This window comes from Argentina anserina, chromosome 1, assembly GCF_933775445.1.
Source record: "Argentina anserina chromosome 1, drPotAnse1.1, whole genome shotgun sequence".
NCBI classification, from domain to species: Eukaryota; Viridiplantae; Streptophyta; class Magnoliopsida; order Rosales; family Rosaceae; genus Argentina; species Argentina anserina.
In genome coordinates, this window is record NC_065872.1 from 5,375,440 (window position 1) to 5,387,893 (window position 12,454).

Genomic DNA, 12,454 nt, shown 5'->3' on the forward strand with positions numbered 1-12,454 from the left:
TCATCTTTGATTGATAATCACAAAATTAAAACAAAAGAGAAGGAGGAAAAAGGAAAACAAACCACTGAAGGAACATAGGAAATGACTCTTTTGTCCCGAACATCCTCTTTACAAAGCCGCGTTTGGGTGCGCGATATTCTTCACCAGAAAAACGCAATTCTTAAACTCAGAGGAAAAGAAAACCGGCGATTCCTCCGTTCGGTTTTCCAGATTCATCATTTTCAGCATTGGGCGTTTGGGTTTTCGTTGGGTTTTCCCCAAAGGTATATACATACACTTCTCACTGCATCTAACCCACCCAGTAATCTTAGTTCAGCTCGTTTAGCACTTTCAGTGTTTTCTTTTAGAATTGTGATTGCTGTTTACAATTGCGGTTGCACTTAATCTGTGGTCAAATATTGTTATGCTGGAATTCGCATTATGGAATTTTTTTTCAGTGAATAGAACCTATTGTCCTGTCAAATTTTTGGTTTTATATGATTTGGGTCTGTGACTGTGTTAATTGACCCAGATTGGAGAATTAAGCTTTATCTTCGTAATATTTCAATTTTGTTGTGAACAAACTCTTCAGATTCTACTAATTGAAGTAGTGAGAAGTGAGTTGTGGCTTTACTGTAGTAAAGTAGTAAAATACACATACACTGATGCCTGATGAAACACTAGTCTGTGACTCTGTGCAGTGTGTACAAGGTATGTTTTCTGTTATGTGAGGTCGCACCATGAATGTACTTCTGTCAAGTTTAGAATAAACAAATCTAGTTTGTAGGTATTGCATATCCAACAATTACTATCAACTTGTTCTTTTGTTTTCTTGGCTTAGCTGTTGAAATTATAACTGCCCGATACTCTTTGAGAAACCGATAGACATCATGTTTTTGCGTTATGCATACCATGTTTTCCCTAGACATACAGAATGAAAAGTTAATCAGCTGGATACATGTTGTACTTATTTTCTATTTTACCTACTTTCTTACCCAGTTCTATTTCTAAATTAGATGGCTGGCCATGTTACTCGCTCGAGGGTGCAGCCACAGCTTCAAGAGCAACAATTAAGAGCTAGGTGGACAACACATCTTACCAAGATACTCGCAAGCTTAATGGTTGATCAAGTACACCAAGGGAATAGAAAGAATGATAACTTCAGCACAAAATCATGGAAGTATATCTGCGATGAATTTTATAAGAAAACAGGTCTGAAATGGGACAAGGAACAACTGAAGAACCGATATGCAGTTATGAGGAAGATGTATGTTATAATCAAGTCCCTTCTTGATCGTAGTGATTTTAGTTGGGATGAAGCCACAGGGACTATCACAGCCAGTGATGAAGTATGGGCTGAATACATGAAGGTATGTTCCTACTTCCTAGTTTAGCTGTTTCATTCTTTTCTTATGTGACAGATCTCTGCACCGAACTACCCAAGTTACCAAACTGATGTGTGGAAATCTTTAAGCAGGAACATGCTGAAGCAGAGAATTTAAGAAGCAATGGCTGCCCAATATTCAAAGAGCTATGCATCATATTTTCAGAACCAGCAACCAACGGAAAGCATGGCCATCCAGCTGAACATGAGGAGCCCATCCAGCAAGTAATACTGTCCTCATCCGAATCTGAGGAAGCAGATAAGGCTGTGGAGGATAAAGAAACAGGTCAACCTATTACGCCCAGCACTACTGCCATCCGCAAAAGAGGGCGTAAGGGAGTTGATGATGCCATCGCAGGAGCTATCTTAAAGATGGCAGCTGCATCAAAACTGAGAACGGCTGCTGTACAGCATCGTGCTGCCAGATATACCATAGCTAATTGTATTAAAGTACTGGATCAGATAACAGGTGTTGACGAGCAAGTCTATTTTGCTGCTGTTGATCTGTTCGACAATCCCATCGCGAGGGAGATGTTCTTGTCTCTCAAACACGACAAGCGCTTGATTTGGTTGCAGGGAAAATGCAGAGCAGCTAACCTTGTACCCTAGATTATCATACGCTATGTAGCTGTCTTTCTTCTAAGTCTACTGATGTGAATATTATTACTCTTATTTAGTATCAATAGTATCCTTGTTTAGCTTACTAGTTGCAAATCCATATTTGGTATGTGAGGGGGCAAACGACCCAAGAGGTCCTCTGTCGTAGATTCATATCTTGTGGAGCACATCCTTAAAAATGTTGGACTGTTAAGAGTAATATATGTTTAGCTGTATTTCTTCCATCACACAATTTCTGGATGTCTTATTCTACTTTTGGTTTTTCCAGGTTTTGCATTTTTTCTGAGATGTATAAAGTCCTGTAAGAGATCCGAAAATTTGGCAAAGAAGGTTGTTGAAACCAGAACTTTTTTTTACACCAGTCACTGACTTGAATTACAAATTGTACTTACTGGGCTCAGTGTTTTGTTCCCCTGATTGTAACGGGGTAAAGATGATGCAATTGAAAGTTTTGATTGAGTGAAAGGACTTCAGGGCTGTATTCGCTGTTGAGGCGCTTGAATCACATCTGATTGCATATATCCTTTTCCTGATTGTTATAGTGTTTAAACTTATTGAGGATCAATTAAAAAAAAACTTATTGATCCTCGAGTTAGCAAAATCGATCGTCAGTACTACCCAATTGATTTTCAAAGTACACATTGCGAGCACTCTTAACAAGAAATTGCCACAATCCTAGTAAAAAGGCCACTGCAATTCTTGATGGGAAGTCCAAAAGGTCCATGACTTGAGGAGTTCCCATATATAAAAGAAGGCCATGTAACTCACCACTATTTAAATTAAGTTTTTCTTAACATACATGATATTATTATTGTTCAATTTTAGTTATATTATTTCTTGAGAAAATGTCCACAAAAAGAAGGAAGCTAGTGCCATGGATAAAATTGTCTTTTTTTTTAATTATGTTCAAACATGGTAGTAAAACTCATTTGAAATGTTAATGATATCTATGGTTGATAAATATATTTCAAACAAGCTAAGACATGAGAAGAACTAGTGAATTACTAAAGTTAGGGGTGGCTGGGGAGCCCGGCAGACCATACCCAATGTGCCATCCAGATCCAATAATACAGCTAAAAAATTACGTATCCACCCTCCGCACATATACGAAAAAACACATAAGGGTAAAACTGTCTTTTCACAATGCATTCTATTTTCTCCTTCGAGACCTCTCCGATGATTATTCTACTGTGTGATATTTCTGAACCCAAGGAAACGCTCCCTAAATGGCCTAATACGGACTGAAAACAAAGGAATTCGTTCGAAAACGTTACTCAAAAGAAAGTTATACCCCCACATAAATCTCGAAACCAAAAACCCTGATAATAGCATTAAAATAGAAAACCCGCCAAGGCGCCAACCCAAGTTGTAAAAACGACGACCCCGTAAACTTCTTCTTCTCCGATTGAAACTCAAGTCCGAATCCCCAACAGAAACATATTCCATGACCCACGAAACGTCGAAACCCCCGCAGTCAGAGACGCAGTCAGAGACGCAGTCTACCAGAGTGAAAGAGAATGGAGGACGCAGCAGTAATGAACTTGGAGGCGTTCCCGGAAGGTTGCATGGCCACAGTGATCGGGCTGACGACTCTTCGAGACGCGTGCAGGCTGTCGTTGATTTCTAAGCACTTCAAGTAGGCCGCCGACTCCAACGGAGTTTGGGGTAAGTTCCTTCCCGCTGAGACGAATGAGATTTTACTCCACGCCGGACGTGCAATCGATGCCAAATCCAAGAAGGAACTTTACTCTTCAGTCTTCAACTAGCTCTCTCTGATCGACAGTCCCATCCTCATCGACGACGACAAGATGGTTAACTACTTACTTCTACCATATTGGTCTATTTGGCTTCCTGATCGGAATTTTGGTACAAGGCATGTTATATGCTAGAATTAAATTGCTTGAAAAGGATACAACTATATATATAATCCTCATTGATTCATGATATGTGGAGCTTTTACCTTGACAAATGGAGTGGGAAGAAATGCTATATGATAGATGCAAGGCGCCTTCGGATTGCTCGGCATGAAGGGAAATCGCTGCCCGAGTTCAGGTCCTTATGGAGATCGCAGCTCGAGTCCAGGTCCGTACATTGCTTTCACCATCCTTGGCTCCTTGCTTATAGTTATTGATCAGGCTAGCTCAATAATACTATACTTGATAGACAGCATATATGAACTATAGGCCTATAGCTCAAATCTATACATGCATCCACGACATATACGATAAAATGATGTACGTCTGGTGAATTCGATGAATAGGTTTAAGGAGGTGGTGAATCTTCGTATTGCATGGTGGCTTGAAATCAGTGGGAGAATCGAAACGCGGATGTTGTCCCCATCCACGACATATATCGCGAGTTTGGCCCCGAGGTGAGTTTTTTATAATCAGCTGCAGTTGAAATGTGAGAATAATCAGTTGTGAGTACTTGAAGTGTTTGGTGAATATTGGTATAAGAGTGTGGTGAGTTTAGAAAAATGTGGTAGTAAAGTAATAGACAGATTATAATCTCTCCCACAGAACTAGAAGTTCTAATTTGTAGCTTTTAGAAATTGTCTCAGTGTGTGTGAAATTCTCATATAATCACTTACAATTTCTATTTGTCAAACATTTCAGTCAAATTATTTGAGAATTTAAACTTATATCTGGTAAAAACTCGGGGCCAAACTCGCCCATAAAGCTTATCTCGTGTGCAAGAAGTTTCTAAAGTGAATTAGGTTTTGGGCTTTGTGGAACTCTGATGGTCCAATAACTCATATTAACCACCTACGTTTTCCATTATGTTTTGAGTTTTTTTTTTTAAATAATCTGAAGCAAAATCAATTTTGATATGTGAAAAAATGCCTATATGATTTAGGCATTTAGTTAGCTCAATTAACTCTTAACAAATGCTGGTTACTCAGTTCTTTAATTGCACAGACCATGAGGTCTCGAGATGGACTGGCATCAGAAATTAACTTTTAACAAACTGTTTAGTTTTGGAAAATTCTATGCCCTAATTCACTACAAACACATCCTACACATCCCACGTGCGCATTTCAAAGACAACTCGTATTTGGCAATCAACTTGTAAAGGGCATGCATCCCATGTCGGCGGAGGCTACAAATTTACATCGAGGCATCGACGTAATTAATCTAGTTAGCACCGCATTATGTATATGAAGCATCCTGCAACCAAAACAAAGACGTCAACACTACATTATTAGATAATTTTATCTAATGTACATGTTAATTTCTTCTAATATCTCAACTTTTATGAAGCTTGGCCTGAATGTCATGAATGTAGACATTTCTATAACTCCCTAGAAACTAAATTGTCAAAAAAAAAAAAGCTACTTAGTATAGTTCCTATATTATACTGCTGAATTTCACAAAAGGGGTTACAGACATGGTCATGTGATTCTTACTAGTTCATGTACTTCGTACCAGTACTCCCCATACAAGTATGACCAAACCAAGTAACGATGTCTGATACTCTTATAACAAAGAAAGAAGAAAGAAAACTGTGTATCTGTATGACAATAACTGGAGTGACATGTGCATCAGAAAATATTTTTTAAATTTGCCGTCAAGCCATCCGATCAGTTTCCAGTTGATCGTGATGGACAAGATTATGATGATGTAGATAGGGAATTTATGATGTAGTATGAAAATGTAATCTGTACGTAGTCCCAGTGATTAAGTACATATAGCTATTTTAATTAAACAAATGCCAACTTTTAGATCTCCAGTATAAAATTTATTGAATAGAAGATTGCATATTTTTGTATTTAGTATTTCGTTGTACATTCTTTTGTTCTCCTCATATATATTGAGCCATTTCAGTGGCATACTACTTCCATATGATAATTAATTTGTTTGAGAAATACTTCCATATGGTACTTCGGTTGAGACGAGGTAATGTTGATCATTCCCATCATTTTTGTTTCACTGTTGCTTCAAATGCAATAGTTATTACCCTACACATATGTTACTAATCATTTCATTATTTGGCTCTCCATAAATCCATGACAAGAATACATGGAAAGAGTTTACATGAGAAGGAGAATTCTGACCAAACTAGATTAATATGAAAACATTTTCAGTTTCAGTGGGAAGATAAATGTATCAATTCAATCCAAAGCTCCAAACAGGAAAATTATTTGATGTTCGATTGTTAGATTATGACATTCTTTTCGCGGCAAACTCTTCTGTTCCCAATTATTTCTCATGACTTCATTTTCTATGGGGAAGATGAACCACTCCCTAAACCTAAAGCATCGTACTTTGTCTTCCTTTTTTTTTTCTTCATCTTCTTCTGCGACTCGTCCAGAGTACTGCAGTAACCTTCAATTTCTCGGCTCTTCCGCATCAAGACCTCCAGTATCGTCTCATCTGTAAAGAACTATATTGAAGAAATCTATTTTCAAGCTTCTCGGGAATAAATAAGGATTTACAATAGCACTACGATAGTAAGTTAGTAGTAAGGTTGTAAAGAAGAATTTCTGGTTTGCGCATAACTGCGGTTTGAGCAAAGGCAACAAACAGAGCTGTCAATAACAAGTGCAAGAGCATTTCAAACAGGTTGAGGAAATATACCTCTTAAACCTTAACCCTTCATTGGAAATAATTAGATAACTACAATGAACTCACAAGAAGGAAGAGAGAAATACATAAATAACAAGGCTGTTGATAGTTAAAATGCGAAAACTACTTAAAAATCTCCTTACCGTGCGATTGCATTGTTTTCTAATCTGCCTACATGTGTTAAGTTTAGGGAAACCACAGGGATCTATCTATACACAAAAACTGATTAAAAAGCTGTCATCCTCATCAATTCCACATCCTTCCTTAATTTAGTAGTAGCCTCTTAACATCCAGCTCCTGATCGGCACTTTTAGCTTGGTTATATAGTGATTCAAACGCCTGCATACACACACTTGAAAAGCCTACCATCGACTCAAACACATGTGGAAACCCCATCTGCAAGTTATTTATGGTCATCGATCTCGTCACACTCACAAACTTTTCATGCTTGCTCTTCTCCTCTTCTGCTTTTGCTCTCAGCTTCTCCACCTTTGCTCGCTTATCAGCAACTGGGTTCTTTGCAGAAGAGCTAGATGAATCTAACACCGAAAAAGGACCATGTTTAGACTCAAGTGACCTAAGTTGACTTGACTTCTTCTCCAGCTCTTTAAATGCCGATTCCGACTTCCGCTTTTGCTTGTTTTCCTCGGCCTGTTGAACTACAATGGCATGCACTACAGTTAGGAAGCTCTTGATTCCTTCCGATGCTACTTTGTCTGGGATTCGATCAACTGCATGGTGCCATTCTTCACAGAACGTGTAAATTCTTGATTCTTGACTTGTTTTTGGTAATGGATTTCTCCTAAACTGGAAGAGGCTTAGCCGGAGCCATCCTGTAAGGGACTGGATATAGTCGCATTGAGCCCTGACCAGGTTATCAAAGGACTGGTGCCATTGCTGGACATGGACCTCAAGCTGGAGAGTTGATTGCCTGTGAATCTCAGAGGTGGGCTCGGTAGATGGTATGGTGTTCAGGTATTTGAGCTGCTGAACTATATGCTTCTGGACTTGATGGGACTGATACATGCTTCTCCACATGCACATCAATCTACAACAAAGAAAGCCACAGTCTTCTTTCAGTTTAGGGACTTGAAAATGTATTCAGAATGTCCAAAAATTGACTATGGACTTGAAAATCGTCGAGTATGGAACCCGTCGATTAAGTCACATTGAGAAGAGTACAACTGTACAAGTCAAAAAATTGACAAGCAAGAGATCAATAGAAAATCAAAGCAGATGTAAAGCACACAATTAAGTCACAAAGTTTGGGAGCCAGGCTATCTTTACACAGTTACACCCTAGATCACATTTATTAACTTAATCGGATAAACACAAAAACAGAACTTATCAAAGATCTCATTAAAGAAAAACAAACAACAGTATAAACATAATACATTATAATATGTCAAGATTTTCTTTGAGTTGGTGGACCTTCCCTGAAAAAATAGTACATTCATGCCCAGAAAAATTGTCTTATTCCATAAAACAAAAGCAAAATATAGGTGCACAAAACTTCTACAAAAGCAGTCAAAAGTAAATGTTCAACACTATACCTTCTGACCCAGTATCAGAGTAGACTTAAACTCTGCTGAGCCAGAAATATTAACCTCCAGGCTATCAATTGGAACACAGATGACATAAGAAATTAAGAAGTAAAACTTAGGGAGAGGGTACAAATAAAGACTAACCCTTTGACAAGCTCAAGTAGTTGAGGGTACAACTCTGTGTCCCTTATTTTGATGATCTCAGCTGAAGTTGTCTCAATGGCCTGAGAAGAAACCATCATTTGTGACTCCAATTTTTCCACTTCTTTCTTGGTCTTCTCAGTCTTAACATAATCTGCTGCCCTCTTCATCTCTAGCTTCTTCAATGTTGACACCTTCTTGTCATGTTCGATCTTTATAGTCTCTGCATCCTGAAAACCACCCAAGGAAAACAAACATAAATATCTCACGGGATTTTACATGATCAGATTGAATCAATTTGAACTCACCAGAGTAAAATATGAATAAAAAGTTTACCTTGACCTCCTGGAATAGTTTCTTTTCCCAAGCATAGAGCCTCTCCACGGTAGAACAATGGCTACTATGTACCACACCATCACTCCCAATTTCACTGCCTAAATGACTTGACACCATTTCGTCGCAACCCATTTTTCCGAAACCATTGAATTTAGGACTCGAACCCCACGCCCATGTAGATGGAGTACTCAAATTGCAACCATGGTTATATACTTTGCCTGCAAATTCAAAACCTTTAATTTTATTTTTCCCTCTCAATAATGCACTTACAAAAACTCCATGCTTACATAACATGTGAAAATTTGAATAACTAAAACTTACCTCCGTTAATATGAGAAGTAAATCCAGGAGTTGGAACTTCCAAGAGAAACGAGAGCTGGACACCGGCATCGGCAGCTTTAAGAAAATACTCATCAAGCTCCTTTATGATCTCCACCAGATCCTTAGCATTTCTGGACACCACCATTGCCATCGAGCTGGCTTCACTGTCCTTCGAAAACCCACTAACAATCGAAGGCGGCGCCACGGTGCTCGCCGCCCCTGTCACGGTCGTTACCACCGCCTCCGACGCGGTGGTTGTAGCTTCCCATTCCTCCTCAGTCACCGACCGAGAAGAAGACGGCACAAAAGGGTCCCAGAAATCCCACGTGGACGATGGCGGCGGTGGCGGAGGAGGCGGAAGAGCAGTAGAGGCGGTTGAGGTCCAGGTAGTCTCGGAACTTGGACTTCTAGGAGGAGGGGGAGGTGGCTGAAGTGGGGTTTGAGGCGGCGGCGGCGGCGAGTGATGGGCGTGGTTGTTGAGGTGGTGGTGGGTTGTTGGGTGGCTGGGGTGGTGGTGGTGATGGAGGGTAGTCTCGGCATTGGAAAATTGGAGCAGAGCAGCACCTGTGCTTCGGAGAGATCGTAGGTACATGGAGTGTGAAGCCGACCAAGCTTGTCTTGCCTTGACCAACTGCTTCATGTACCTCTTCCTCGATTTACATCTCGACACCATTTCTTCTCTCTCGATTCTCGAGTAGCAACACCCCATCTTTCAACTTTGATTCAACACTAAAAAACAACAACAAAGATGAACAAAAGGGTTTGATCAAGAACACCAACAAAGAAAGACCAAGGCTTTTTGAGCTAGTGATGAAGCTTGGAGACACACATCAATGGAGGGTCAAAGGTGGTCAAAATGGAGCACATTGTTTTCAGGTAAAGTATGATTCTTTAAGGCTATGAAACTCTCTTTTTTCCCAGACAGAGACAGAGGAACTGAGGAACACTCTCACCTTCAAGAAAAATCAAACTGTTGTTGCTGATGCAAGCTTCTTTAACTGGATTGGGATAAACCACATTTGCCCAGTTTGATCTGAAACTCAGTTTGTTTTGATCTGAGACTATCTCTCTCTGTGGAGATTTGGGAACAATCTAAGGATGTGGTGGAGGAAGGAAAAGACAGAGGGGGTTTGAGGTGTTCCAGAGACAATAGGCCTTGGGCAGAGAGCTAGTGTGCCATTGTATATTTGAATAGTGGATGACCAAAGTACCCTGAATTTGTGATTGGATTTACAGCACTGGCTTCGTTTGAGTCAGTGTCACAGAAACTAAACAGTCATAGAGTCTGTCAGTATCCTAAAGTGCAGTTCGACCGTTTATCTTTTTTTTCTTCTACAAAAAATAAATTCTTTTTCCGATATGGAACTTCATACAAGTTACAAGAAGATATGTATCACCCGTCATGGTAATAAGACTAAGGGCATCTCCAACAATTCTGGTAAATTTCTCTACAATAGATAAAGAAATATTAAAAATTATGCTCAAATTCTAACAATTTCTTAATTTTACCTATTTTGACATTTATTATAAATGAATAATATATTATATAATCATATTTATATAATAATAAATTATTTTATATATTTAATTGGCTAATTTGAAATAAATATTCAATTTTTTTAATTATTTTAATTGGTTGATATTAAAGCTTGAATTATTTGAGAAAGTGTAGCATTAAATGTTATTGCTTCTACAAAATTTTGCAGGTTGCTGCAAATTTAGAGAATTTCTCATTTTTCTCTATTTTGGAAAATTGTATGTATAATCTATTGGAGTAGAAAAAACTTAACATTCTCCTAAATTTATATATTTCTCTAAAATGTCAATGTTGTTGGAGATGGTCTAAGAGCATCTCTAACAAATTATACATTTTTGGAGAAAAATGAAGATTTGGAGAAAAAATGCTCATTTTCAACTTCAACAGTTTCTCCATCTCATTCTCCATAATAGAGAAATAGATGAAAAAGAAGAGTTTATTTTTCAAATTTGCAGCATTTGTCAAAAATTTGCATAACCAAATATTAAATGTTTGCACTTTTTTCAATAACTCAAACTTAGATTACAACTAATAAAAAAATATGCAATAAATATTTCAAGTCAATAATGTGAAATTATGAAATATATTCTCTGTTATGATAAATAAGAAAATAAAATATTTAATTGAAGTAATAAACGTAAAAATCTGTAAAATAAAGAAGCTGTTAGAGTTGGAGCATAATTTTTTTATAGAAATTTTAAAGTTTGCTTCTCCATATTGGAGAAAATATAAAGAACATGTTGGAAATGCTCTAAGAGCTTGGTTCTTTTTTATCTTATCAGTTTCAAGATCCTCATATGTGCTAAGCTTCAAAATGCGGTGAAACTCAGCAAAACTGATAATATTTTCTCGATAATTCTTAGTGAGTCCACATGTTCTTGAGTGACATGCTTAATTACTGTTAATACAAGCTATTCTTAAGATATATATATATGTATATCCGTTTCAAGTTTCATTAAAATCAAATTAATCGAAAATGTCTTCAAATCGATTGATTGTTAAAATTCTAACTATAGTAACTAATAGAAGGTTTGAGTTGAAAATTCCTCGCAAATAATTAAAGTATGTAAGCCAACAAAACAACTCAACTATATATTCTGGGTGGCCCTGCATAAACACTAAGGAAACAATAGTCGATTGAAGCTGCAACAATAAATTCTTTACTTTGCTCGTGAACGACGTGGAGCTTATAATTAATTGCCAAGCTGTTCTTCATATTTCCAATTATTTTAACGTCATTTTGATTTTGATTTTAAATTGACCACATTTACAATCAAGAATTAATGAGATTTTATGGCCCAACAATAGGCATATTTCGTTGGGCCGCTGAGGACATTATTGTAGTCAGGGCACCCGGGTGTAATACCGGGCTGGAACCATTTCACATAACTCGTTGTAAGGATTAGTCTCATGCCGGAGGTATTACCTTCGGCTGTGGAGATACCATGTAGCTCCGGTTGTGGACTGTCCTCCGCTAGTGCACGTGAGTGCCCATGAACATAGAGGTCCTAAAATGAACATGTCATCGCCGTGAATAAAAAAAATACTTGATGTCCGTTGGAAATTAATTTCTGAGCATGAGGTCAAAACCTATTATTCTCTTCCTAGCAGGTTCTTTGGAATGAAACGGTAAAATTAGTTAAGTATAGCAAATTACCTTGGGGAGCCTAAACCTATTGAGACCACAGTCAAAAATGGTCTAGTCAGATTGTACTGGTCTCCCATGTTAATCTATTCTCGAGGATCAATAAAAACATAGAACAGCTCAAAAACAACACCATTAAAATAAGAGCTGTATTAGCACTCATTAATTAAGATTTAAGAAGGAGAGCATCATTCTTCCCAGTATATACTAATATCCCATATGGTCTAAACAAAAGTTTGTTTGATTCTGGATCAGATGGCAGAGAAGGGTATCGTTTGGGGCGTTAAATCTTGTTTTTCTATCTCCTTGGTTCTTCTGGAGAACAGTGAACAGAGCATTTCTGGCTTTACACTATAAAAATGGCAGCAACGTTTCCTTTCTGAT

The 12,454-nt window shown here is 38.0% G+C and overlaps 2 protein-coding genes and 1 pseudogene across 3 annotated transcripts; 2 read left to right on the top strand and 1 right to left on the bottom strand.

The window, feature by feature from the left end:
• Positions 1-99: 99 nt before the first annotated feature.
• LOC126799085 (L10-interacting MYB domain-containing protein-like) lies at positions 100-2,202 on the top strand. Its single transcript, XM_050526205.1, has 3 exons — positions 100-263; positions 996-1,349; positions 1,457-2,202. The coding sequence occupies exons 2-3, from the start codon at positions 996-998 to the stop codon at positions 1,970-1,972; spliced, it is 870 nt and encodes a 289-aa protein (XP_050382162.1). The 5' UTR covers positions 100-263; the 3' UTR covers positions 1,973-2,202.
• A 1,296-nt stretch (positions 2,203-3,498) lies between these two features.
• Positions 3,499-4,356, top strand: LOC126800456 (putative F-box protein PP2-B12; annotated as a pseudogene).
• Positions 4,357-6,663: 2,307 nt separating this feature from the next.
• On the bottom strand, positions 6,664-10,013 carry LOC126799049 (protein ALTERED PHOSPHATE STARVATION RESPONSE 1). 2 transcript variants are annotated; one of them, XM_050526175.1, is made up of 5 exons: positions 9,842-10,013; positions 8,889-9,617; positions 8,568-8,785; positions 8,235-8,461; positions 6,664-7,594 (listed from the first exon to the last, which is right to left on the bottom strand). In XM_050526175.1, exons 2-5 carry the CDS (start codon positions 9,595-9,597, stop codon positions 6,811-6,813), a joined length of 1,938 nt encoding a protein of 645 aa, XP_050382132.1. In that variant the 5' UTR covers positions 9,598-9,617; positions 9,842-10,013; the 3' UTR covers positions 6,664-6,810. The 2 variants fall into 2 exon arrangements, with proteins under 2 accessions (XP_050382132.1, XP_050382125.1); XM_050526168.1 differs by having other exon boundaries at positions 8,889-10,013.
• Positions 10,014-12,454: the final 2,441 nt, after the last annotated feature.